The following is a 25,077-nucleotide window of genomic DNA, read 5'->3' on the forward strand; positions in this document are numbered from 1 at the left end:
AAAATACTAGTGGACGGCTCCCCCTGGTTTACATTATGGTGGTAGAATGCAATAAATAAGCATTTTACTGTTTTCGCATTTGCCATGCAAATTTCACTTATCTTCTGCATAGGGTGAGGGTCTTCCTCTAGGTTTCTGCAGGGTCTGAAGGACTAAGCTGATGAAGCTTAATTAAACAAACTTTACTATGCACTCTGTAGAGGTTGTCTTGAAGCCAGCAGTAACTCAGTCAGTATGTGAAAAACCTTATTTCCTCTTCAGGATGTGGTTAACTTGTTTTTCAAAACACTGGGGAGGTAATCTTGCATGGTGTAACTTAGTCATAAATGTTGACCACAGCATCCTGCCTGTTGCTTGAGAGAGAAAGATGAGTTGGGGAATATATTTGTTGGGGTCTTTTTGACTATTAACCAAGCTGCTATGGAAACTATCACTCCATCAAAGCAGCATACTTTATTTCCTGTTGGCCTCTTCCTGGTATCAATGAGTGGAAAAAACAGCATGTTTTCTTCTCTCCTGATATGTGTATTTTCCTTCCTCATGCTCATATCAAACTGCCTCTAACTGATTTCTCCTTAGACGTGTGTCTTTTATTGCTATGATGCAAATCATCTTTCTGGGGTCTCTTAAAAGTGACCTGAAAGACCAGACCTTATTTGAATCCCCTAAGCCTAAAATTCATGGCTCTACTGAAGCTTTTTAATGTACCGAATAACATCTCCACTTCCCTGCACAGTCTAGAAAAGACAAATTCAGCCAACAGGAAATCTAGGTGTATTTCTAATCTCAGTGGTCATTAGGACAGTTGGATTTCAGCTATCTCCATTCTAAATTCAGAAGAAAAAGCACAGAATAAACCACAGCATTTTGGCTTAGAAAAAAACTTTATTTTCATCACTACTACAGCAACCTAAAATGCATGTGCCATACACTTTGCAGAGGAAATAGAGGTTTAATAAAGAAATGCTCAACAACATTACCTGATTGAACTGAATTACTTCAGACTCAACACAGGTCTTCTCATCTACACTAGAAAATTATTGTTATTAAAGCTATTTAAGAAACATTAAAGCTATAAATAGCATCTACTATGCCTGAATTCTCTCAGCAGTAATACATCAGTTCTACAGACAGTAATGTAACATGCCTGTAAAACGTGTTTTAAAAGGGTCAAATATCTACAATGAGGATTGAATTTTTCAAAACTATTGAAGCAGGTTGGATGCTTCTATGCAAAGGCTAGAAGAGTGGGGAGATCAGTTTCTACTTAGCAGGGGGGTAAGGAAAAATACACTCTCCTCAGGTCACAGAGAAAAAGAAATAGCAAAAGCAGTTACAACTGTTAAAACTAAATAAACAAGCCAGGCAGGATTCAACAGTATAAAATCTCTTAAGGAGAAGGTGCTGGTTGTGTTCTGGATGGTTATTGTCAGCAGAATTGACACTGGCTGTTCAATCCATTGTGCTGCTGGTACACACTCCCTCCTGCTGTTCTTCAGATTTCTGATGCTTTGCTTCTGCACTGTCTGGAAGGGCAAAGTGCGTTTTAAACTACATTTAATGCAATTGGGCCTATGTGCCACTGTTGGATAGCTGTCAGATCAAGACAGGTAGACATACAAAACTTAGGCTGGATTATCTTTTGTGCCTCTTTGGATACCTTAATTTAAAAGTCCTCCCCCCTCCTCTTTTTCCTCCCACTACTTCACATGTTTGTGTTTTGGGATTATTCCTTTTGACTCCTTATTTGTCTTGATTTTTCTCCAGGCTTTGTGCTCTGCCACTTGCAACAGTCAATGAGGTATCTCTTAGTCATTTCTGGTAATAACTGAGTTGCTCTGTCAGAGCAAGTTTGCTCCAAAGAAAATTTGGGGTCCAGTCACCAAGATCTGAGCTTTGAATACAGAAGGGGGCTGTTTTATTTGTGGTTTGGGAGAAAGGGGGTTAGTTGTTTTTTGGGGTTGTTTTTTTTTGGTGCAGGTTGTCGTCATTGTTGGGTTTTCCCCCAGAAACCTACGAGAGTTATTTAAAGCAAACAGGAGCAGATGAACAGGTATCATTGCTTGTGGGGTTAGAGATATACTCAACGGCAGACAGTCATTCCTGGCATGTGCTTCCAGGATTTCTACGGATCAAGCTACGTGCTTCCTTACCTCAGAAAAGAAACAACTTGATACTCATCAGTGTATTGAAGGCGATACTTTTTGCCAGCAGGACTCTTAAACCCAACACAGCCATAGACAGCATGTTCGCTTTCTCCACTTTGGTATCTGTTTAATGATAGAGAAAAGACAGGAGAGATCAGTCTAGTTTTGGATATTGTGATATTGGCAGAAAGTGGAAAAAAAACCACAAGAAATAGTTTCAGGGAAAGAAAGAGAAGCAAAGGAAAAGATGATAGAGAAACATGGCAACAACAGGGGAGGAGGAGGTCTGTCTAGATTGGATTTTTCTTCCTGTTACTTATCTGTTATGAAACTACCTACCCTGACAAAGCAGGTTGTGTTTGATGAATATGTTGTATTCTGATTCCTCTACCCCTGAGAAAATACATTTCCATGCATTTATCCCCAACACAGTAATGTAACTTCACAATCTATTTAGTTAACTAACCTTGTGCAGAGGTGTCTGTGGTGTTGCAAACCTTCTCTGTTACTGGTTCTCCAGCCTCCTTTTCTGTAGCATGGTAAAGAAAAGGCATTATAGACTATATCCAAATTTTAAAAAGGAATAAACAAAATGTTCGTATGACCCTTCCCATAGGGACACTTGGGCAGGACAGTCTGAGGATCAAATGATTGGTCACTAATTCTAACATTAATTTGAGGAGATGATCACAAAAACAATCCCCCAAAGTATAAAAAGTTGTTTAGAGAAAAAAAACAAACAACCAAACAAAAACAAAAACACACCACCACTTTTTTGTTGTTTTTAGAAAGGCTATGTGCTCTAGGAGGTTTGCTGTTATCTGGTTAAGTATTTAGTAATAAGCGAATGTACATTTTAAAAAAAAAGGTTGTGTCTTTTGTTTCTTCACAAAAAAGTAAGTCCAAGTTGTTAAACAGTTAGGATCATTTATTTTAGATGTTTTTAAATATCTGTCATCTCTACCTGCTTAAGTACCAGATGTCTTTCCCATTTTTGCTTGTTATACAGGGCAACGCTTACTAGCAGGAGAAACAGCAAGCACTAGAAGACACTGCCTCCAGAAATAAGTGGCAGCTGTACCACAAAATTGTACCTGACAATGGTGTGTTTTCTGTAATCGTGCTGTTGTCGAATTTGGCCGTGCAGGTCACCTCTTTGCCTTTTGTCACATTGACCACCTTAATAGTATCGTACAAACCCTCTGACGTCAAAATGGATGTACTCTGTTCATATACGACCCTATCAGAAGACATCTCCAAGCTGATGTTCTTTGTAGAGAAATTCCTTGCCAAACAAGCTGCTTTCCCAACGCTGCCATATTTCTGTTTCTTTGATGTCATCACAATGACTTCTGGGTCAGAACTTTTTGTATTGTCTGTAAAAAAAGCATTGTTTGGGCATGATTTGATTTTATTGCAAGCATGCCTGACTGCTAAGTCGCCTGAAGTTCATATATACTCCAGCTGTGACTAATTCCTAGCATTATCAATGACTAACTGCGTTTTTTGCCATTATTTCTTGCTGCTGCTTCCAAAAGATCATATCAAAGACAGAAAGGGTGTATGAGAGTAGTTTTTTTTATAGGAGCTTTAATTCCACAGGATTTTAAGCTTCCTTTCCCAAAGATCGTGCCTATACGTGAATTCTTTATTTTATAAGGGACGTGCAAATGAGAAGAGAACTTTTATGCATGCCACTCCGAGAGTTAAATTATTTTCTCAAAAACTTCATTCCTAAAAACAACACTTCTATCAAGGACTGTCTTGCATATTCATGAGACATGAGGGAATAACTGTTTTTCCTTTGCTCTCCCTCCCCTCCCCCAAATCTTCTTCTGATGTGGCTAAGAGTTCTAACCATAGCAAGAGCAGTAGGGCAAAGAGAAGGCAGCTTGCTGCTTCACTGTTGTGCAAGGTTACTGCAATAAATGACATTACTTGCAGAAATTAAGTACTGCTGCTGCAGTGGAGGACAAGGTTGATCTTTTCAATAATGAATGCTCAGATGCAAGAAGGATTTTTGTCTCTGAGATGGGAAAGTAGGAGAGAAGCAATCAGGATGTGAATTGCATATCTCCACTTCTCCAGGTGTTTCTCATAAGGTCAAGAACTTTCAATTGTGGGGGAGGTTTTCCCCACTAGACATTGCACATATTGTAAGACATTCCAACCCAGTCTGGAGACAATGAAAAGAAAATAGTATTTGTACTCAGTTCAGCAAAAATTCTTGTGCTTGTTCCAAAAAAAATGTGACGTTTCACATCCATGTGCTGTGCCATATTGTTAGTCCCGCAGTTCCAGGGGCAGTTAATATAGTGCAGTATAATAAACTGATTTGAAGGGAAGAACACCCCAGGGCCTATGAACTTGATGTCCATGGACAAATCTTCTTACAATCTTCCTTAGATTAGTGTAATAACATTCAGTGGTAGTTCTTTAGGGTCAAGATACCAACAAACATTAAGGCATGAAAAACACGCCCCAGAACGGGAGTTTTGAAAGAACCTGAAAGATGTTGACAAGTTTTCACAGGATTTGGTATCCTTGCTCTCTCATACATCTTTCAGAAGAGTCACTCTGAAACCTTCAGATGTATTTTTTCTGTTTTGAAATAATTTTAGAGTTGAATTCCCAATTCCAGGCAACATATATGAATGAAAAAGGCTTGACAACTGCAAAAGCCTGAATTTCAACTTCTGAGAATTTCTTAGAAGACATACAAGTAATGAAGTAAAATTGCTTAAACTTGAAGGGGATGTCTTTTCAGGAATCAGTTAAATAATTTTTCAAAATAATTTAGTAGCCAAGAAATCACTATAATATCATGGGTTTTTTTTTTAAAAAAAAATGATATCTTTGCCCTCAGGTGGAGAAACTAGTGTGATTCCACATACCAAGGTCAGAATAAGATTAGCAACATGAATTATAATAAAAACACGAAACTGAAGGGAATCCTCTAGTATGCTTCCTTACCAAAAAGGGTTCAGTTTAGGAAAGGCTATGAGACATATCAAAAACATTTACATGTCCAGTTTGACAGGAGCATCCTGATGGGTGTCTTTGCTAGAGAGGTGCATTAGACCTTGAATTTTGCATAGGTTGGTGCTACTAATAAACTTCATGGGTTGACTCTATTAATAAAACAGACTCAACTCCATGCTTGTCAACACCTGTTTGTCAATACCAAACAGGAATCAAACATCCATTGACTTCATTTGACCTATTCAGTTTAACTCAAACTCTGAACAATTTAGTAAGATTAAACTAGAACAGAAATATTGCATAAGATCACATTTAATTCTTTTGTATATTATCCTTCTCTCCCCTCAGTGCTGTCTTTCGAACTCTGACAGAATAGAAATTCTTAGGAACTTAAATATCAATATCCACAGGAACTTTAGTTCCCTTCAGACTCTCCGAGCATGGCTTTGAAATCTAACAATTACTATTGTTGGTAAGCTTATTAGGATGCCTCAGTAAGTGGATAGGTGTTAGATCCCAAAGAAATTCAGCATGATAGCAGCCAGGACTTGTCTTTGTGGAGCCCAAATTATAAAGTCTAATTAGTAACTTTAAAGCATGGAGGGGTGGCTGCCAGAATTTTAGGAGGAAGAAAGGAAAAAAAGTGAAAATCCAAGCAATAACAACTCTGAAAATGTTAATACATAAATACCTACTTGGCTCCACGGTCAGTTGAGTCCCCTTCCCAAAGACAAGAGCAGCAGTAACACACAGTTAAAAAGTGTAAATCAAAAAGGGCTCATTTTCCTATTCCTTCTACATACATTTCCTTTCCAGGTGCTGTAACATGGTTTTGATGGAGCCTGTTAGTCCTGTGCATTCTTTGTTATCTAAGATCTTCAGAGGCTTTTCATGTTTTCTGATCTCCAGCATTTCCAAACAGACAATATATTATCAAGCTGCATCTCTGACATAACTAATTCGGTAAGATCCTCAACAAGAACACATGTACACTGTGCAATTCTAGTTAATAAAGAAGAATTATTTCTTTATCAAACTCCAGAAGCCCCAACTGAGCCCTACTGTTTTGCATTACCTGAAAATACATCCATGAATTCTTACCACTGCTTGCTTTTGGGAGGGATTTTTAAGTTACACTCTGGCAATAACATTTTATTAGCACAAAAAGTTGTATTTCTTTTTCCCTTTAATCTTACAAAGTCATGGGAAGAGCTATATATTCCATAATGCTATGGGCTTTAGTTTTCTTAATGAAAGTTTTATCTAAAATAAACAAAACCAAACCAACACAAAAAGCTTGTCTGTCCTTAACTGAGCCCTCAAGAGGAGAATATGTGTTGAATATCCTATAGTGACTACTAATGCATGTTTTCTGCATCATTTTGTGTTTGGGGATTCTCAAAAGATTCAGGCAATAAAGTATGTCTCTTATTAACATCTTAAAATGCATATTAGTATCTCCCAAAGAAATACAAATTTTTCAACAAGAGGGTCAGGTTGTGCAAATTCTGGAAATTTTGGCTTCAACTTATTATTTCAACAGACACAGAGTGACTTAGGTGCTTAAGGCCTAAGGCCTATTATATTTTACTGTCAAACATAATCCTAAAGTCTTTGTGCATCTCTGAAAATGTCATCCTATCCTTAGCTAGAAAAAGAGAAATCATTGAACAGCATGGAAACTTCACTCAACTGAAGTTTCATGTAATATTGCATCAGGATGTCAGAGAGACTAGATAGGCAGGAAAAACAGAGAAAGAATGATTTAACACATTTCAGGGTAGAGGAGAGGATGAGGCTAATACCTTTCTCTCGTCAAATGAATTGTTCTCTAACCCAAATTGTGGGAAACTCAGGGAAGTTGTTTTAGAAATTTGAGTAATATACTGTAAAAGTTTTCTTAAACTAAGAATATCTTGTAGTCAATGAGCCACATGCTACCTTCAGATGATTAGAAAGAAATCTTTCTTGTCAGCAGAAGAACCAGCATGCTAAACTTTTTAAAAAAAGCATCAGAACCTTTATGTGAAAAACAAGAGTATCATATCAGCATTTCTGTAAATGTCTGAAATGGCAATATCGTTGCCCAGTCTTACACCTGCCAGCTCTTAGACTTTGTTTTGTTCGTTGTTTTTTCTTGCCAAATTCTACTATTCTCTATGGGATATTTGACCTCTTTTTTTTTTTTTTTTGACAAATGTCCTCTTCAAATCAACGTAGGCTGATGTGAAAATAATGAAATCTGGCATTTTCTTCTGGTCCTACATTTGCAAGTGAGGATTCACTGGTTGGAAAGAACAGATCTTTCTTCAGAAAAATAACTTTGTATTCCTTTGTCCCTTTGGAATTGGAAGTGGACTTTAATTGTTCCAAAATAGGCATTTATTCCCATGCAAGATATCCTACAGACCTGGACAGCACCTAAGGGAGCCCCATGCCCTTCTGGACTGCGAACAGGATATTTTAGATATATAAAATTGCATTATATAAAATGACAGTTTTGTAGCACTTTAAAGACATGCAGACCTGTTAAAGTATCATAACAAGGTGTAAAGTAGGCACCTGGATGTTTAGGGTAACAAAGATCAACCTAACAAACTCCCCTGCTGCCCCAACATTCACACTCCCACAGAAAAGCCTGGGTGACATCCACCTTTTTTGTACATCATGAAATTCCAAATAAAGATAGGAAGAACTAAGGCGTATTATAATCCCTAGTCACCGCATCTGTGTTTTCAAAGCCTAGGCAACTTGGTAGCAAATTTTTGTTCATTCTAAGTGGTCTTGGATATTGAGGCACTTGTGCAACTTTAAGCCCAAGGATATTTAATGTCATTCCTCCTCTGTCTTCATGAGAGTGGAATTATTTATCTGGTGACACTACAGGTGGGGTGCCAGTGGCAAAAATTAACTTCTCATATCAGAGAACTAAAGATCTGTCTCAAAACTTTTCTCCACTGTCAGCTCTTCACTGAGCTGTGCATTCCTGCTGAAAATGAGGCAGTGAAAATCTGCTGGAGGATAGGACACTTCAGTGTAAATTTAGGCCAGAGTGTTATCCAGACTGGGAATAAATTATAATGTGTTAAGTAGTGCACACCAGGTGTTTGGGGATCATGGAGTAATGGTGATATACAGAGGTAGCCCAGCTGTTCCTGTGAAGTCTTCCTACACAGATACAAGCTGAGGATTTAGCTTGAAACCCTGGCTGGAGAGAGTGCACTCTAGGGAATATTGTGGCAGAAAATTCTTACAGTGAACCCAAAGCATTAGATTCCCTTTCCTCCCTCACCTTAATTTTAACATAATTTTTAGAAATAAAATAGTGGTACTTACGTGGTTCAACTGTGAGAGTGGTCCCACTTCCAAATACAAGCTTATCTGTCCTCACACTGATAATACTTATTCCAATAAATAACTCTTTCCTCATGGTATTCAAAAGCGTTGTAAAAACAGGAGATGAAAACGTAGATATTTGTCCTAATTATCCATGTGTGCAACCCCATGAGGGTATCCAGAGCCACATTTTCTTCCAAAACTGGAAATGGAAAAACAATAATTGAATAGTTCAGTGATTTCAAATAGCTTGATTGAGTAGAGGATTTCCAAGTTCTCCCTTTCTTCTGTCTTTTAGAAAACTTGTGAGGTCTATATTTCCAGGATAACTAGAAGTAAGAAAAGAATGTTCTATTTGTCTCCTTAATCATTTCAGTCACCCATCTCCTTTATTACCCAAAATATATTGCCTTTTTCCCTTCTTTAGGTTTTTGTACAGGAGCCTATGTTGTTTATATCATTGTGGTACTCCAGTCCCCAAACACAGTGGTGTATTTCATTACAAAAACTGTCTCTTCCTTCTTTTTCAGTACACAGTGTTCTGGATTATGCAGGCAGTCACATGACTTTTCAAGTGGTTTCTGACCCAAGATACCACATGAAGAAATATGATATGACTTTCAAGGAGAGCATAAAATAATGCCAAAAAGTTTGAATTATAAGTGAAAACTTGGGAATTACATGACACCTCTGAAAACTTTCATGGAGTCAAGCTGGATAAAAAGCAGGAAAAAAATAATCAGTACTTTTAGTCTGATCTCAAAGTTGGGAAATGGAGGTTCCCATGATGACAAAGGCTGGGAGCTCATGACTTCTGGCACCAAAAGGAAGGGTCTTGCTTCACCTGAAGATTTGCAACTATAGAATAGATTCAGTGCTGTCATAGCAAATGAGGAGCTAGGAGATGTGTCAAACAAAGAGTCTGAGCCCATTGGCCATGAGCCACCAGAAAAAGTGGTGTGTGTTAGTAATGAAAGACTCTTATGGCAAGGAACAGAAGCCCCCTCTGACAGCTGGACCTGTCGTCTAGGGAGATTTACTCCTTGCCATGGACTTGGATTAGGGTCATTCTTAAAAGACTTGTAAAACTCATTACACCTTCTGACTATTACCCCCTGCCGCTCTTCCACGTGGTTATTAATGATAATTCCAGGAGAGCCCTATAAAGTAGCAAGCAGGCTCTGGGGGTTATGGTCAAAGGTATAAAGGCCCAAGTGGTTTCTCTTTGATTCTGCTCGTGAGGGAGAGGGTGGTGAGAAGGAGTGGATGGATCCTGCTGGTCAACTGTTGTTTGTACAGTTGGCATTGGCAAAAGGGACTTTGTTTCTATGAGTGTGGGACCGTCTCTGAGGATTGAGAACTGTTTGGAAGAGATGGGATCCACCTGACTAAATGAGGCAAAAACATCTTTGCCAACAGACTGGCCAACCTGGTAAGAAGACCTTTAAATTAGAAACAAAAGGGGAGGAAGAGGATGATCAATAATCTAGTGAGAAAGTGATGGGAAGGGTTGATACAGAATGTATGAGAAGTGATATGAACAGGATGGTCTTTATAATAAGAAAAAAAAAAAAAGGACTGAAAGGGGTGCACTTCAAGTGTGTATACATAGATAAGGAAGTATCTATGGAGAAAAAGAAGGGAGATTTCTGGGAAATTAGCATGGCTGGGTGCCTCTTTAAACTGCCTGTGCACAAACTCAGGCAGTACGAGGAACAAGCTAGAGAAATTAGAGCTCTGCTAGTAGTTGCAGGGCTATGATCTCATTGCTGACATAGAGAAGTGGTGGGATAGCTCATGTGACCCAAGAGCTTAAATGCATGGTGAAGTGCAGGTTAGTGCATATTGTCTGGGTTCCTTTCCAGTTTTAACTCCATCTCTTGGTTGCAGAGCTATGCGATCATGGAGGTGTGGTGGGGTAGCTTCCAGAAGTACTGTAGTGGATGAAGCCAGGCTGGATTAAGAGCAGTCCTGAGGAGAAGGACTTGGGGATGTTGGTGGATGAGAAGCTCAACATGAGCCGGCAATGTGCACTCACACCCCAGGTGGCTGACTGTATCCCAGGCTGCATCAAAAGAAGTGTGGCCAGCAGGTCGAGGGAGGTGATTCTGTCCCTCTACTTTGCTCTTGTGAGACCCCATCTGGAGTACTATGTCCAGCTCTGGAACCCCCAACATAAGAAGGACACAGACCTGTTGGAGCAGGTCCAGAGGAGGCCATGAAGATGATCAGAGGGCTGGAGCACCTCTCCTGTGAAGGCAGGCTGAGAGAGTTGGGGTTGTTCAGCCTGGAGAAGGGTCCGGGGAGACCTTATAGCATCCTTCCGGTACCTAAAGGGGGCCTACAGGAAAAATGGGGACTCTTTATTAGGAAGTGTAGCGGTAGGACAAGGTTTTAAACTGAAAGAGGGGGGATTTAGATCAGATATTAGGAAGAAATTCTTATACGCTAAGGGTGGTGACACACTGGAACAGGCTGCCCAGAGAAGCTGTGGCTGCCCCATCCCTGGAGGTGTTCAAGCCAGGTTGGACGGGGCTTTGAGCAACCTGGTCTGGTGCAAGCTGTCCCTGTCCACGGCAGGGGGATTGAAACTAGATGATCTTTAAGATCCCTCCAATTCTAACCATTCTGTGATTCTATGATTCTGTGATTAGTGTGTGAAGGCAAGGAGGAGGAATTGCCCTTTCTGTGAGGGAGTAGCTGGAATACATACTTTGGGATGTGTGATGAGCCAGCTGATAGCATATGGGTCAGGGTTAGACAGCAGATCAGTATGTGTGACACTGTGGTGGGCGACCACTACAGATAACCTGGTCAGGAAGAAGTTGTCTTCGGACAATTGGAAGAAGCTTCATGTTCGCTGGCCTCATGGGAGACTTGAACCATGTCAAATGTCTGTTGGCAGGACAGCGAAGCAGGGCAGAACCAATCAAGAAGTTTTCTGGAGTGTACTGGCGAAAGCTTCCTGACACAAGTGACTGATGAGCTGGCCCTCCTATATGCAAATGAGGAAGAATTGGTGGTAGGTGTGGAGGTCAGGGGCATCTTTGGCTGCAGTGATGATGTAGTGTTTAAACTCAGGAATCAGAGAGGAGAGAGCAATGCAAAAAGCAGGACAATGCTAAGCTTAAGTGGTAATATCTGAATACAGTAGGTGAATCCCAACTCGCTCAACTTGATCAGAAGTCTAAAATGACGTGCTTGCAAGATCCAAGATCTGATGTTGAATGTTGGGGAAAATGGTCTTGCATGGAAAGGTCTTTCAGCTGTCTGAGTCTTTCTGGGAATCAAATTTGCCTGTGTACATGCAGTTGTCTGAGGAAAAAGAGACTGTGTAGGGCCCCATGTTTGCATCTTCAGAAGTCAGTGAGTGAGACAATTTGTGTGTAGCAGTTCAGTTGTTTTCAATCACTGTGGTACGTAATCCACACAGTGGTAGACAGTTCTACAAAAACATTTGCTTTTTTCAGTGCCATGTGATGTCTCTTCTTTCATGTCCTTTGAAGAGATGGATTTTATTTTCCTCTTCCTCTAGACTGTTCTACTTTTGAACAATCTAATACTGTTCCAGAGATGTTGCTATACACTAAAACCAAAATTATCAGCATTGCTTTTTTTGGCAGATAGAGTAGTATTAATTTATCACTAAAATATTGTCCATAGTTGTCAAAAAGGAATATTGTTACCTTTGAGTTGTTAGAGCTGTTCTCACTTAAAGGACCCAATTACTGTTTGTCTTTAACAAACATCAAGAGAGTCAGGGTGAAATATTTTAAAGAATATCTGGGGACCAGTTGCCTCTGGTTTTTCAATTTGGTTTCATCCTACATTTCCTAACTCTCTCTGGACCTTCAAGTATTTATGTTCTCAAAGCCTATTTTCATGCCAAATAACAAATCAGTCTATGTTTACGAATGGTTCAAAAGTTGTTTTGGTTTAGCTGATGGTGGTTTAATGGACTCTGTTTGCCTTGACGTGCTAAAGTTGTTTATTTACTCAGATATTTGATTTTCAGTATTTCTTGTTTGAATGCCATTTTTATGAGAGTCTTGGGAGTTTTTTTCCTGATTATATGCACCACTTTTTCTCGGTTTCTTTGATCCTGTGAACTAGATTATTTGACTACTAAGTTGGCTTTTGACTTTTGATTTATTTACATCTGCCTTTGGCTGAGTTTGAAGGTTGGGAAACATCTAGTTACGGTTGACTGAAGTTGGCTTTTAATTTGATTTTTTACCTTACTTTAGTGATTTTGATTAATAGTTACCTGGAATTGTGGATCAGTTTCTGAATCCTCAAATCCTCTTCTAAGACACAAAAGAAAATAGCATTATTTCATTCTGTTCACAAATCTGCCTGGTTCCATGCTGTATTACTCAATATGTTTATTTGCGTTATTCTTGTTACCAAGTACAAAGGTGTATTTCTCATTTTTAATCACTGTTTTTAATACCAGTGCTGCTGTTTCTTCTGTTTTTAACATGGGCTGTTCATCTGCTGTTCCCTTTATTGTGTCGAATTATTTTCTCCTCATTATTGCCTCGCTCCTACAGGAAAGTTGTCAAGTTGATGTAATACTTTCCATCTCTTGAACTGATTGTAGGAAAAGGAGGCTGAGGGGAGTCCTTACCGCTCTCTACAACTACTTGAAAGGATGTTGGAGAGAGGTGGGGGTAAGTCTCTTCTCCTAGGTAACAAACCATAGCACAAGAGTAAATGGCCTCAAGTTGCACCAGAGGAGGTTTAGTTTGGATATTAGGAAAAAACTTCTTCACCAAAAGGGTTATCAAACATTGGAACAGGCTGCCCAGGGAAGCGGTGGAATAGCCATCCCTGGAGGTATTTAAAAGACGGGTAGACGTGGTGCTGAGTGACATGGTTTAGTGGTGGTTTTGGCAGTGTTAGGCTGATGGTTGAACTCGATGGTATTAAAGGTCCCTTTCAACCTAGATGATTCTATGATTCTTTGACAAAGCTCTAAATACCTCCTGCCACAGGCCAGGGTGCATACAGGTGCCTCTCCCACATCCTTCACTTGCTGTAAAATCTTCCCAGAGCAGTGACATCATACCCTGCTTGTCACTGAGATCTCAGATGCAGTTGAACAGCCCTTTTTCATTTGGGTGGCCACAGAAACACACCTGTCTTCACAGCCTCCCATAAACCACATGCTTGCATTTGTTCCATTTAAAAGTTGAGTTCTGCCGCTGTATTTTTTTTCTCTGTCCTTGGTGCATCGCCTCCAAAAAATTGCAGGAGGCGCTCCAGCACTGCCAGTGATGTGTTAGCATGTTTAGGCAGTCTGTGTTCCACGAAGTCATACTGAAGATCACTCCTTGGGTTCTGTTTCAGAGGAAATGAGAAGAGAGGGAGTCCCCCCTTCCTCTAGAAAAGTGTCCTAGGCAGATGAAGATACATTTTAGAGGGGAACTAGCAGGTGGTTTGTGCATGCATGGTTGTTTGAATCCCTTCAGCCCTTGCTGAAAGGTCTACACTGCTTTCCAGAAGAAACTACCCTGGCCCTTCCAGTGCAATTATTCTTAGCCCTCCAAAAATCTCCATTTGTACTTTAACAAAATTTCCTTTTTTTGGGAATTCTGAGACTAGCTCCCACCTAACCCGTCTACCTGATTTCATCACACTTTTATAAAAGGTTTTATTGCCTCTTTATTATTTGTTTATTTATTTATTATTTATTATTTATTTATTATTTATTGCCATGGCTTTATTGTCAAGGAGAGCTGCTTCTGGGATACATCTGTCAAGAAGGTGACTTTTCTTTTAAAGGGTGCAGTGGACATCATGTTCTTCTGTGTACAGAACCATCCTATTCAACCCTTCTATCAAAACAGAAATGTTATTGGTCATGGATTCCCTGGAGACACTATAGTTGTCTTAGGAAAACAGATATTTAAGACTAAACAGTAAGTCACAATTTTCAATATGGAGAGTACAACTAAAAGTACTGATTTAAAAGGAGATCTAGAATATCTGCTTGGGGAAGTCCCTGAGCTTCTGAAACCTACACAAAAGGAGATTAGTGTCCTGGTTTCAGCTAGGACAGAGTTAATTTTCTTTCTAGTAGCTGCTGTGTTTGGGATTTGGTATGAGAAGAATGTTGAGGAATGTTGATACACACATTGTTTTGATTGTTGCTAGCTAATGTTTATATTAGCCAAGGACTTTTTCAGCTTCCATAGAAGCTGAGAGGGAGCAAAGACAGGACAAGCTGGCTGGGGGATGTTCCATACCGTAGACATCATGCTCAGTATACAAATGGGGGTTGGACGGGGGGATGGGAGTTGGGGGGACCCGTGATCCACAATCACTGCTTGAGAAGGGCTGGGCAACTGATCTTCAGGTGGTAAGAACAACTTGTATGATTTTATTTTGTATATTCTTTTACCATTATTATTGTTGTTATTTTCCTCTTCCGTTACTGTTCTATTAAATAGTCTTTATCTCAACCCACGAGGTTTTTTTCCTTTCCCCTCCTTTTCTCCCTCTTCTCCCTACCCTACTAGGGGGGAAGTGAGCGAGCAGCTGCATGGTCCTAGTTGCCAGCTGGGGCTAAACCACGACAGCTAGTAACAGAAGAAATAAAGTAGCATTTGTTTTGTATTTATAGCCTTTGCAAGACATCTGACATTGGCCTTACAGGCAGTCTACTGTGTTGAATGGCTTTTAGATTAATCCACTGCAGCGATTCTTCCATAGGACCAAATGTATTAATCAGGGTAAAGTTTGGGGATAACTGACCTAGTATCTCCAGCTCTTATATAGGAAACTCAGGGTAATGTATGCATGCACACAAGCATATGGATTCATTTGCATATGGAGAACATATATGTAAATGCACTTCCATGAAAATCTACACTTCCAAATACAGAAATGTATGCTCAGTCCTCAGGATAAGAACATGTGTGTTTATTCACATGGCACCAAACCTAGGAGTGCAGAGAAGAAATTTTTCATCATGTCCTAGGAAAAATCTTAGCAATGCAGATCCTGGTGCAGTGCCACTGCAGTGCCACTGTTGTTATGTGCTGCTGCAACATTGCTCTGAAACTCCCTGAACAATATGGGGCATGCAAATGCAATTGAGTTCTGTCTTTCCATGTTAAAATTTTGATTCCTTCAATGTTTGTTGTGCTTCTTCAAAAAAAACCCCAAACCAAACCTCTTTCCCTGTCACTTTCTGCCTGTGGGAGAGATTGAGACAAATGGAAGAAAGTTAGAGTGTGTTCATGGTTTTGTGTGTGTTTGTGAGAGATTCTGGTGCTGTTGCCACAGCACCTCTTTGCCCCTTTCCAGGAAAGTCAGCCCAGACTAGCCTTGAGAAGTCTGGGAAGAGCCTTGCCTTGCAGCAACCACAACAGACCTGGCTGCATTTAATTCCCCACCTTCCAGTTCTTCCTGGCCCTGCCTGTCTTTCAAGCACTGTGCCCTTTTCCAGCTCTCTGGTACTGAAGAAACAGGTGGCTGTGTCTCAGCTGATGGTGAGAGCACTTCGAGCGACAGCTGGTTCCTGGAGGGGTCTGCAGAGCTGGTGACTTCCTCAAACGATCTTACTTCTGTTATAGTCTCAGATCTGGAAGAGACGCAGACAAAAAGCACAAAACTCAGAACTTGAACATGGGAGAAAAGAAGGCAGACTGGCTGGAAGGTAGCTTTGCTTTCCAATGCAGAGTCCTACACCTCAGGAGGAATAATTCCACACACCAATACAGGCTGGAGGACTGCTGGCTGGGAAGCAACAGTTCAGGAAACAGCCTGGGGGTTCTGGTGGACACCGAGTTAGCCAGTATGTGCCCTTGTGGAATAGATGACTAATGGTTTCCTGGTTTTCCTCCATTAGGATGAGTGTTGTCAGCTGGTCAAAGGAATAATCCTCTCCCTCTACTCAGCACTGGTGAGGCCACAACTGGAGTACTGGCTCCAGTTCTAGGCTGCCCAGTACAAAAGAGACATGGACATGCTGGGGATAATCTGGCATAGGGACACAAAGATGATGAAAGGGACTGGAGCACCTCTCATATGAAAGAAAACTGAGCGAGCTGGAACTGTTTACCCTCAAGAAAAGAAGGCTCAGGGAGGATCTCATCAATGTATAGAAATATCTGATGGAATGGCGCAAAGACAATGGGACAAGGCTCTTTTCAGTGGTGCCCAGGGACAGACGAAGAGGCAATAGGCACAAACTGAAATACAGGAGGATCTGTCTGAAAATCAGGAAACAGGTTTTCACTCTGACAGTGACTGAGCACTGGCACAGATTGCCCAGAGGTTGTGGAGTCTCCCTCTTTGGGAATATTCAAAAGCCATCTGGACATGGGCCTGGGCCACCAGCTCTAGGTAGCCCTGCTTGAGCAGGTAGGTTGGACCATACCAATGAATTCCATAAACAGTTTTTTCCAAGAGTGTTGAGGAAAACTCACTTTCCTCTTTTGCGTTCAAGTTTCAATGCTGGAACTCAATAGAGAAGTATACGAGTGATACAAAAGTCATATGGGTGGGTAAAAAAGAAGCACACAAAGGACTCAGGAAAGCTATTCAGCATGGTGGTTTGCTGTATTTATGGTGTGTGGTCCACTGTTAGATCTTATGGCGTGTGTTCTTCTTTTGTAGTTAAGACACAAGTACATTCTTATGCAATGAGATTGCAAACCACTTACACAAACACAGAGCTTGGCTTTGTAAGGATGGGGAAGTCATTCCCATTTGACTTGTTGACTTCCTGGAGCCTGAGAGGTGTAGTGCTGGCCACAGCTGGTTGCTGGAGGCAGGACTCCTGGAGATAGTGTAGTGGAGGGGAAAAAATCAATCAGGAAATGATTGTTAGAGGCTCTCATTTTCCCACTCACAGCCACTAAAAGGCCACTGCTGGAGTATGCGGAGTGGCAGTATGTTGGCAGCACATGAAGTCAGGAAGAAGGATTAGAGGTCCTCTAGAGTCAGAAACCCAAGGACACAAGAGTACTCTCAAAGTATTTCCAGACCCCAAAGCTGTCTCTTAAAAGCTCTGGCTGGCCATGAGGCCTGATGTTGTCCTTTCTGTCTCCCCAGAAAGGGTGTTAGAAAGGGGAAGCAGAAGAGGTGCAAGTTTTGCTCACAGGATAGTAGAAGAGTTGAGGCTTAAGGACCCCTGGAAAAGGTCTACTTTAACCCTCCTGCTTGAAGCAGGGTCAACTAGAGTAGGTGTACTGGGTCGGGCGGGGATGGAGTTAACTTTCTTCATATCTGTCATGCCCCACTCAGAAAAGAAGGAGGGTAAGTGACTCAAATTTGAAAATCCCCATCTGCTCATCTGCTCAGACTAAGGTGAGCCAACTCTCAAGGTCCGCATGCAAACATTTATTAAATTCACACAGTCATTAATACATGTCTTAACTGGGTCCATGATAATTGGTTAGGTATATAACAAATTATGGCAAGCAGTAAAGTACACCTTGCATTACTTAGCAACCTATATACAACAAATTATGGCAAGCGGTACTTAACAACAGCTATACAATGAATTATAGTGAGTGGTAAGGTACACCTTGCGTTACTTAACAACTTCAAAATAAAAGAGAAAAGAGAAAAGAAAAAGAAACAGAACCAGAGGGATAGAGGAGGGAGAGAGAAAGAGATCACCGGTCCTTGTTCCAGCATTGGTTCTGCCAACAGGGGTAAGAGCGCTCTTCTGTGTATAATCTCCTCAGGGAAAAAATCTCCTCTCTACAGGCACTTATTTTCCCCTTTTATGTTCGCCATATCAGTATGACCCACCCAACTAGTTCCGGGCAGTTTCGTCTCAGGCTTCCCAACCCCCTAGGTGACATGTAGCATAATTTGGGTGGAGTGCTACAGTCATATGTTTAGCATGATCTCTATAATCTTTATTAGAATATACAGGGGTGTCAACTTTAATATGCATTTCGTGGATAATGAGGCAGAGCATTATCATCAGGCACAGCAGCCTTTTGAAGAAACAGAGAACTACACAGATTCCTGTTATCTTGTCCTTGCCGGAAAAAAAGCAGGGCTGTCCTGTTTCTGTAAGACTGTGTTCCAGGCACCTCCCACGAATCACACAAGAGATAAGCAGGTGTTAGCTTTATCAGTTCTTTGAGCAGGCCTGGTACTTGCGAAATTTTGAGAGACTCCTCAGGAAGGCTCAGAGGGCCTCCTCCCCCTCCTTCATCTCTCACAATTAGTTTCATGCTTCCCTCAGGCTGCTTCTCTTGTCTGTGTTTAGGGGACATTGCAAGTCGCCTCTTAAAATAGCTGCCTGTATGGGCAGCTGTGATGTTTTGTGACCAAAAATGTGTTGATAACACACCGATGTTTTAGCTATTGAACATTGCTTACACACCATCACGGCCTTCTCTGTTTCTTACATTGCCCCACCAGCCACACAGTCAACAACTGGCCAAAGTGAAATGCCATACTGCAGGATGTCAGCAAATTGGTCACACAGCCGCTCAGTGGGATGGTGGGGAGAACGGGAAGGATAGAAGTGAGAAAACTTGTGGGTTGAGATAAAGACAGTGTAATAGGTAAAGCAAAAGTTGCACATGTAAGGAAAGCAAAATAAGGAATTCATTAGCTATTTCTCATTGGTAGGCAGGCACTCAGCCATCTTCAGTAAAGCAGGGCTCTATCACTCATAACAGTTACTTGTGAAGACAAAAAGCCATAACTCCGAACATTTCCCAATTCCTTCCTCTTCCCCCAGCTTTTTATTGCTGAACATGATGTCATATGGTATGGAATATCCATTTGGTCAGTTGGGGTCAGCTGTTCCAGCTGTGACCCCTGCCAACTTCTTGGGCACCCCCAGCCTACTTACTAGTGGGGCGATGTGAGGAGCAGAAAAGGCCTTGACGCAGTGTAAGCACTGCTCAGCAATAACAAAAACATCGATATATTATCAACAATGTTTTCAGCACAAATCCAAAACATAGCCCCATACTAGCTACTATGAAGAAAATTAACTTTATCTCAGCCAAAATCAGCACAAAAACAATAAAAGCTTAGGGAAAGAAGGAGGAAAGGGGGATATTAGGAGTTGTGGCATTTGCCTTCCTAAGTAACCACATGTGGTGAAGCCTTCCTTTCTTGGAAATAGCTAAACATCTTCCTGTTAGTGAGAAATGGGAAATATTTCCCTTGATTTGAGCATGCAGCTTTTGCCGTAGTTATTATACTGCCTTTATCTAAATTACAAGTTTTCTTGCTTCTACCCTTCCAATTGTCTCTATTACCCCACTGCAGGTGAGTGAGTGGCTTCGTGGGGCTTAGATGCCAGCTGGGGTGGAGCCACCACACGAGGCTGTCCAGAGCCTTGCCCAGTTCAACTTTGAGTATCTCCAAGAATGGAGACTACACAGCCTCTCTGCACAACCTGTTCCAGTCTTAAATCACCCCAACAGAAAAAAAATACCAGAGGCCTTAATGGATAAACAAGGCTAGGGAAAATTCAAGCCCACTGGTGAATGGTGCGAGGATCTGGTGATATAGGACATGGAAAACGGCTGATATACTGAATGCCTTATTCACCTCAGTCTTTAAGCAAAGCTGTCCTTCAGGAATCCCAGGTCCAAGAGTCCAAGGAGAAGAACCCCACGCACACGGACCTCTCACAGGCAAGTGGGGCTTGGATCCTATGCTGACATCCTCAACCTGCTCTTTGCAAGGACAAAGCAGTAGGCTCAAGGATGGGGGTGTACCAGGTAGATTCCCTGCCTATTCCCACACTGCGGAGCAGCCACACTGGATGGAGGTGCCTAAATCGCAGCTAGAAGAGGAGGAACTCATTTCCTGCTGTGCTCTGCAGGGATCGGTGGGGAGGTAGAGGCAGGGTGCAGGTCAGGCTGCAAGTGGTTAGCACAGCTCTGTGGCGAGCAGAGCACAGGAGCATGCTCAGTTCCTGGGAGGCATCACCCCTTCCTCTTCCTTTTGCTTACCTATGATGGGAAAGAACCCCACGCACAGGGCAGTCCACACGGCCAGGCCCCACTCTGCCTCGACTCTCTGTAGCTTGTCTCCGCTGGCAGAACAGCTCTGCCCACATCTGCCCTGTCTGTGCCTCTGTCACTGCAGTCAGTCCTACTCCCTCTTGGTCCCTCCCTCGGTCTATGACAACAGCGAAGGCGAGAGGTGGGGGCTGAAGGAGCAGAAGAACCTGAAGCTGTTGGTGAACTCTCGGGTATCTCTCATCCTGCAAGCTGCAATACCAGAGAGCTCGCTTGGCAGGAAAACCTCTAGTGGGCAAAAGGTGGCATGTTGCTGTAGAGCCACCCTCGACCTTCCTCTGAGGAAGGACTGCAGTGTTTCTGCCGGGATTTTGGAGCTGGCCTGGGGGACGGCAAGTTGTCCTCCCAGGGCACCCTGGCTCCTTGCTGCTTGTGAGCTGCTGCTCCTGGATGGGAGCCACTGACCCCTCTACTCTTGTGGACAGGGCGCTCCATGGCAGACGTGCTCCTCACCCTGCTCTTGCTCAGCACCCTACTCCTCCACTCGCTCCCTCGTGCTGACATTTCTCCAGCGGCCTCTTCCCACCAAAGCCTTCCCAGATTCCCCCCAAGCAGCAAAGGCAGCAAAGGGCAGGGGAGATCCAAGATTCGCTGTGCATTGAAGCTCTGGGGTACATGTGCAGGTTCAAGGCCCCCAGCTCATCCCCCCAAACTCATGTGCACAGGACTGAGCAGGGACCAGGCTGTTGGGGCTCCTCAGCAGAGCAGGGACACTCCCTTCTCCATTCTTACCCTACTGAGTAGGAACACAGAGCTCCCCCTAGGACCTTTGTAGCCACAGGAGAGGACACCTGCTGAGCCCTACAGTGTCACTGTTTTGACTGGTACTACCATTTTGGGATGCCCAAATTCCATGCTGCCCCTCTGCAGACTCTCTGAGTCCTTCCCCTCCTCTTCCTCTTCATGTGTGCTCCAATCTGGCCCCTTAGGGAAGGGATCCAAGACAGGGGTGGGAAAGTGAGTTGCAAGATGGTAAAGGAACCCATTGAACCTGGAGGTGGCCTAAGGTGCCCTGAGACACTTGGAGCTGCCCCAGCATGGTAGGATACCCCAGGTTCCCCACAGCCCTCAGATCATATCTTCCTTGTTGGGAGTCCTTACACAAAATTCTATGCTGGACCTCATGAATATACATGAATATATATGCTGGACCTCATGTACACACATGAATATATATGCACAGAGTGCCAACACTTCATGCACAAGGGAAAAGGTGCCCTGCAGCTCAGCTCCTGCTGTTCACCTATTCTGGGGCTCCCTGATCAACATGAGATTTAAAAGCTCAATTCAGCTGTGGTTTGCCATAATCAAATCTTAGTTCTTCAATGCTTGTTGTGCTGCTTCTTAAACAAACTGCTTTCTCTGTTGCTCTCTTCTTCTGGGAGAGACTGAGAAGAATGGAAGAAGGTGATCAACTTGTTCATGGTTTTGTGTGTGCTTGTGAGATACTCTTCTGCTGCTGCTGTCACAGCACCTCTGTGCTCCTTTCCAGGAAAGCCAGCCCAGGCTACTCCTCAAAAGCCTTTTTGCAGCCAACCATGAAAGACCTGGCTGAATTTAACACCCCTCCTTCCTCTTCTGCCCCGGCTTTGCCTGTCGTTCAAGCACTGTGCCCTTTTCCAGCTCTCTAGTGCTGCAGAAATATGTGGCTGTGTCTGCAGCTGATGGCGACAGCACTTCCAGCAACAGCTGGTTCCTGGAGGGGTCTGCAGAGCTGGTGACTCGTGTCTGGAAGAACGAAGCAATGTGCTGAAGTCCCGTGAAAGGATACAGCAACGCTATGTGCTGCAGGTCTCTGCCAGGAGTCTGACGGATCCAGTCCCAAGCGTAGCTGCTATCGGTGATGGGTACACCAGAGATGCGGCAGGTAAGCGTGAGTGACTCTGAGACCTTCCCTACCACGGGGCCAGAGGCCTCTATCTCCACCTGAGAAAGGGCACCTGCAACCCCAGGAGACAAGGATAAACAGGCAGGAACAGTTCAAGCAATATCTTCATCTACTCCACCACTTCCCTGGGCTTCTGCCTGTGATCTCTGGGATCCAGCAGCTCCAAACACACATGTTCACAACCTCTTGTTCCTGTCAGAATCTCAGATCTGGGAGACCTCCCCATTCTCCCAGTGGGCTCCCAAATGACCCTCTGTACTTTCTGTATTTCCTCTCCTAGCTACTTAGTGAGTGAATAGTGACAACTGGACTGAGCGGACCTGAGCCGTGCCCAAAATCTGAGCACGGCTATTACCACACCTCAACAGTCAGCCGTGACAGGGTACACACGATGGAAACAGCAAAACTTGTTTCCAAAGGTGAAGCAGTTTCAGAGTGTGACAGGAGTGAGGACTGGCATGAGACATGGGAAGAAGGCAAGCAGAAGGGGTAATGCTTTGCAGACAGACTCAGATAAAACAGATAAAACGTTTCCATCATGACCAAGCACCAATGTAGTTACATCATATGATGTAACTACAAAACTCTCCGAGAGCAGCCCTGAACCACTGTGGGATTCGACTCCATTCCAGCTTCAGACCCAGAGCTGGGACCCTGGCAGGACATTTGTGTTAAAGCTCAGCTGGTTTTCCTGTCTCTGTGCAAACGGCACAGAAGTAGCGGGCAGAGTCCCTGGGCTGCAGGGCACTCAGGGACAGATATGCCTCAGAACAGGAATTGTCCTGGGATGCCGTGGCTCAACCGTGCATCACTGCTCCATAATATGGTTTACTTCAGGCCCAGCAGATGGACACCAAGTCGAATGTGCCACCTGGTGCCTGACAGTACCACCAAACATCATGAAGCTCAAAGCTGTTTAGCAGGCACTGAAATGAGACTGAGAGGCCTGTAATTACCAGGCTTTACCTTCTTTCCCCTCTGGAAAACGGGGATAACATTTGCCAGCTTCCAGTTGTCTGGGGCCTCTCCAGACTCCCTAGGCCATTGAAAAAAAACAGAGAGAGGTCCTGTCATAACATTGGCCAGCTCTTTCATATCCGGGCATGAATGCCAGAGGGACCCATAGATTTAGGTGCCAAAACAATGCAGATGTAATACTATGAACTGACCCCAAACCCCATTTCCAATTGGCCCCTGTGCATCCTGGGGAGAGGAAGGGAATGCAAGAGTGAAGCTGAGCCTGGGAAGAAGGATGGCAGAGAGGGAGGACGGTTTCTTTAGGGATGGGGTAATTTTCTATACTCTCCATTGCACTGTATTTTAATTGGCAATCAGATAAATTCCTGCAGTGTGCAGGACAGGCCACAAACACCTGCTGTGCAAAGTGATAACCCTTCACTGCTGGAAACAACCATGGGTGACCCCATGCACATCACAGCACTCCCTTGCCCTATTGCTCTTGCACCTGGGCTGGGCCCCAGCAGGTTTCTGTTAAAGCTCAGCTGGATTTCCTGTCTCCGTGTCAATGGCACAGAAGTAGCGGGCAGAGTCCTGGGGCTGCAGGGCACTCAGGGACAGAGAGGACTCGGACCGGGAATTGTCCCGGGACACCGTGGCTCGACCCTGCACAGACTGCCCGAACTGAGTAAATGAGGAATCTTGGTTGATGTACGACACCCACTCGAGACCACCACCGGGGGCCTGACGGTACCAATAAACGTAGTAATACTTGAAGTCGAAGCCGGATCCGCGGCAGGTGAGGTGCACGGAGTCTCCGGGCACTCGCAGCCCTCCGCCGGCCTCCACCAGCCTCCGCTGCGCCCACACCCCTGCGGACGGAGAGCGCAGGCAGCCGGGCAGCGCGCCACCACGGCCCCACGACGTTCCCCCGCCGCCCCGGCGCCCCCCGCCCCGGCACAGCCACAGCCGCCACCCGCCTCTCTCCCGGCGAAGCCCCGCGCCCGGGGCAATGCCCCGCCTGCCCCCCTCGGGGCTCAGCCGCGCCCGCTCCCACACTGCGGCCCGACCCGCCGCCCCAGAGCCTCCCCCGCCCCCGGCCCCGGCCTCGGCCTCTCCGTCGCCCGCCCATCCCACCCCACCCGCTCCCCGCCCAAGGCGAGCGCCAGGCGACAGCGCGCCCGGAGCGGGAGCAGCCGCAGCCCCGGGGCTCCGGCACGGGCAGCGCCGCCCGCGGGCAGCCGAAGCCCCGGGCCCGGCCTCGCCGCCCTCCCCGCCCGGTTCTAACCTGCCGGCCCCGAGGCCAAGGCCAAGGCCAGGAGCCACGGCCCCAGCCCGGCCGCCATCGTGCCCTGCCGCGCCGGGGACGGACGGGGACCGAGGGCCCGGCGGGAGCCGCACAGGAGCCGAGCGGAGCCGCGCTCGAACCCGCTCCTGCCCGCCCGCTGACGAGGGGGCAGAGCCCATGCCTCTGCCCGCCCCCAGCACGCCCGCCCCGGCCCGGCCCCCCGCTGCCGCGTCCGCTTTGGGGCAGGACAAGGGCGGGTGCGGGCAGGGCCGCGGGCAGAGGAGGAGCCTGGCTCTCCGGCACAGGAAGGCTCCTGGCCCGGGGTTGCCAGCGCGGCTGCGCTGCTCTCCCGCCTCGTCGCCCTGCCGAGCCCTGCGCAAGGGCGTCGGCGCCTCGACCGCCCGCAGCCGGGGCCGGCCCCAGCGGCAGGGACGGGCCGTCGGCCCGCAGCGTCCCCTC

The 25,077-nt window shown here is 44.5% G+C and overlaps 1 protein-coding gene across 1 annotated transcript; it reads right to left on the reverse strand.

The window, feature by feature from the left end:
• Nucleotides 1-865: 865 nt before the first annotated feature.
• LOC128919285 (immunoglobulin gamma-1 heavy chain-like) lies at nucleotides 866-24,780 on the reverse strand. Its single transcript, XM_054224498.1, has 7 exons — nucleotides 24,619-24,780; nucleotides 23,882-24,202; nucleotides 5,825-5,881; nucleotides 3,242-3,523; nucleotides 2,614-2,676; nucleotides 2,154-2,270; nucleotides 866-1,526 (listed from the first exon to the last, which is right to left on the reverse strand). Exons 1-6 carry the CDS (start codon nucleotides 24,674-24,676, stop codon nucleotides 2,155-2,157), a joined length of 897 nt encoding a protein of 298 aa, XP_054080473.1. The 5' UTR covers nucleotides 24,677-24,780; the 3' UTR covers nucleotides 866-1,526; nucleotide 2,154.
• Between the last annotated feature and the right edge of the window lie 297 nt (nucleotides 24,781-25,077).

The sequence above is a fragment of the Rissa tridactyla genome, chromosome 19, assembly GCF_028500815.1.
Source record: "Rissa tridactyla isolate bRisTri1 chromosome 19, bRisTri1.patW.cur.20221130, whole genome shotgun sequence".
Lineage (NCBI taxonomy): Eukaryota > Metazoa > Chordata > Aves > Charadriiformes > Laridae > Rissa > Rissa tridactyla.

What these genes read in the sequence shown, in the direction of transcription:
- LOC128919285 (XM_054224498.1), bottom strand. Translation starts at nt 24,676, where the DNA reads ATGGCGGCCGGGCTGGGGCCGTGGCTCCTGGCCTTGGCCTTGGCCTCG. An exon ending in CTTGGCCTCGGGGCCGGCAG is followed by an intron (nt 24,203 to 24,618) that starts GTTAGAACCGGG and finishes CTCCGTCCGCAG; the next exon opens with GGGTGTGGGCGCAGCGGAGG. An exon ending in CACAGACACCTCTGCACAAG is followed by an intron (nt 2,271 to 2,613) that starts GTTAGTTAACTA and finishes ATCATTAAACAG; the next exon opens with ATACCAAAGTGGAGAAAGCG.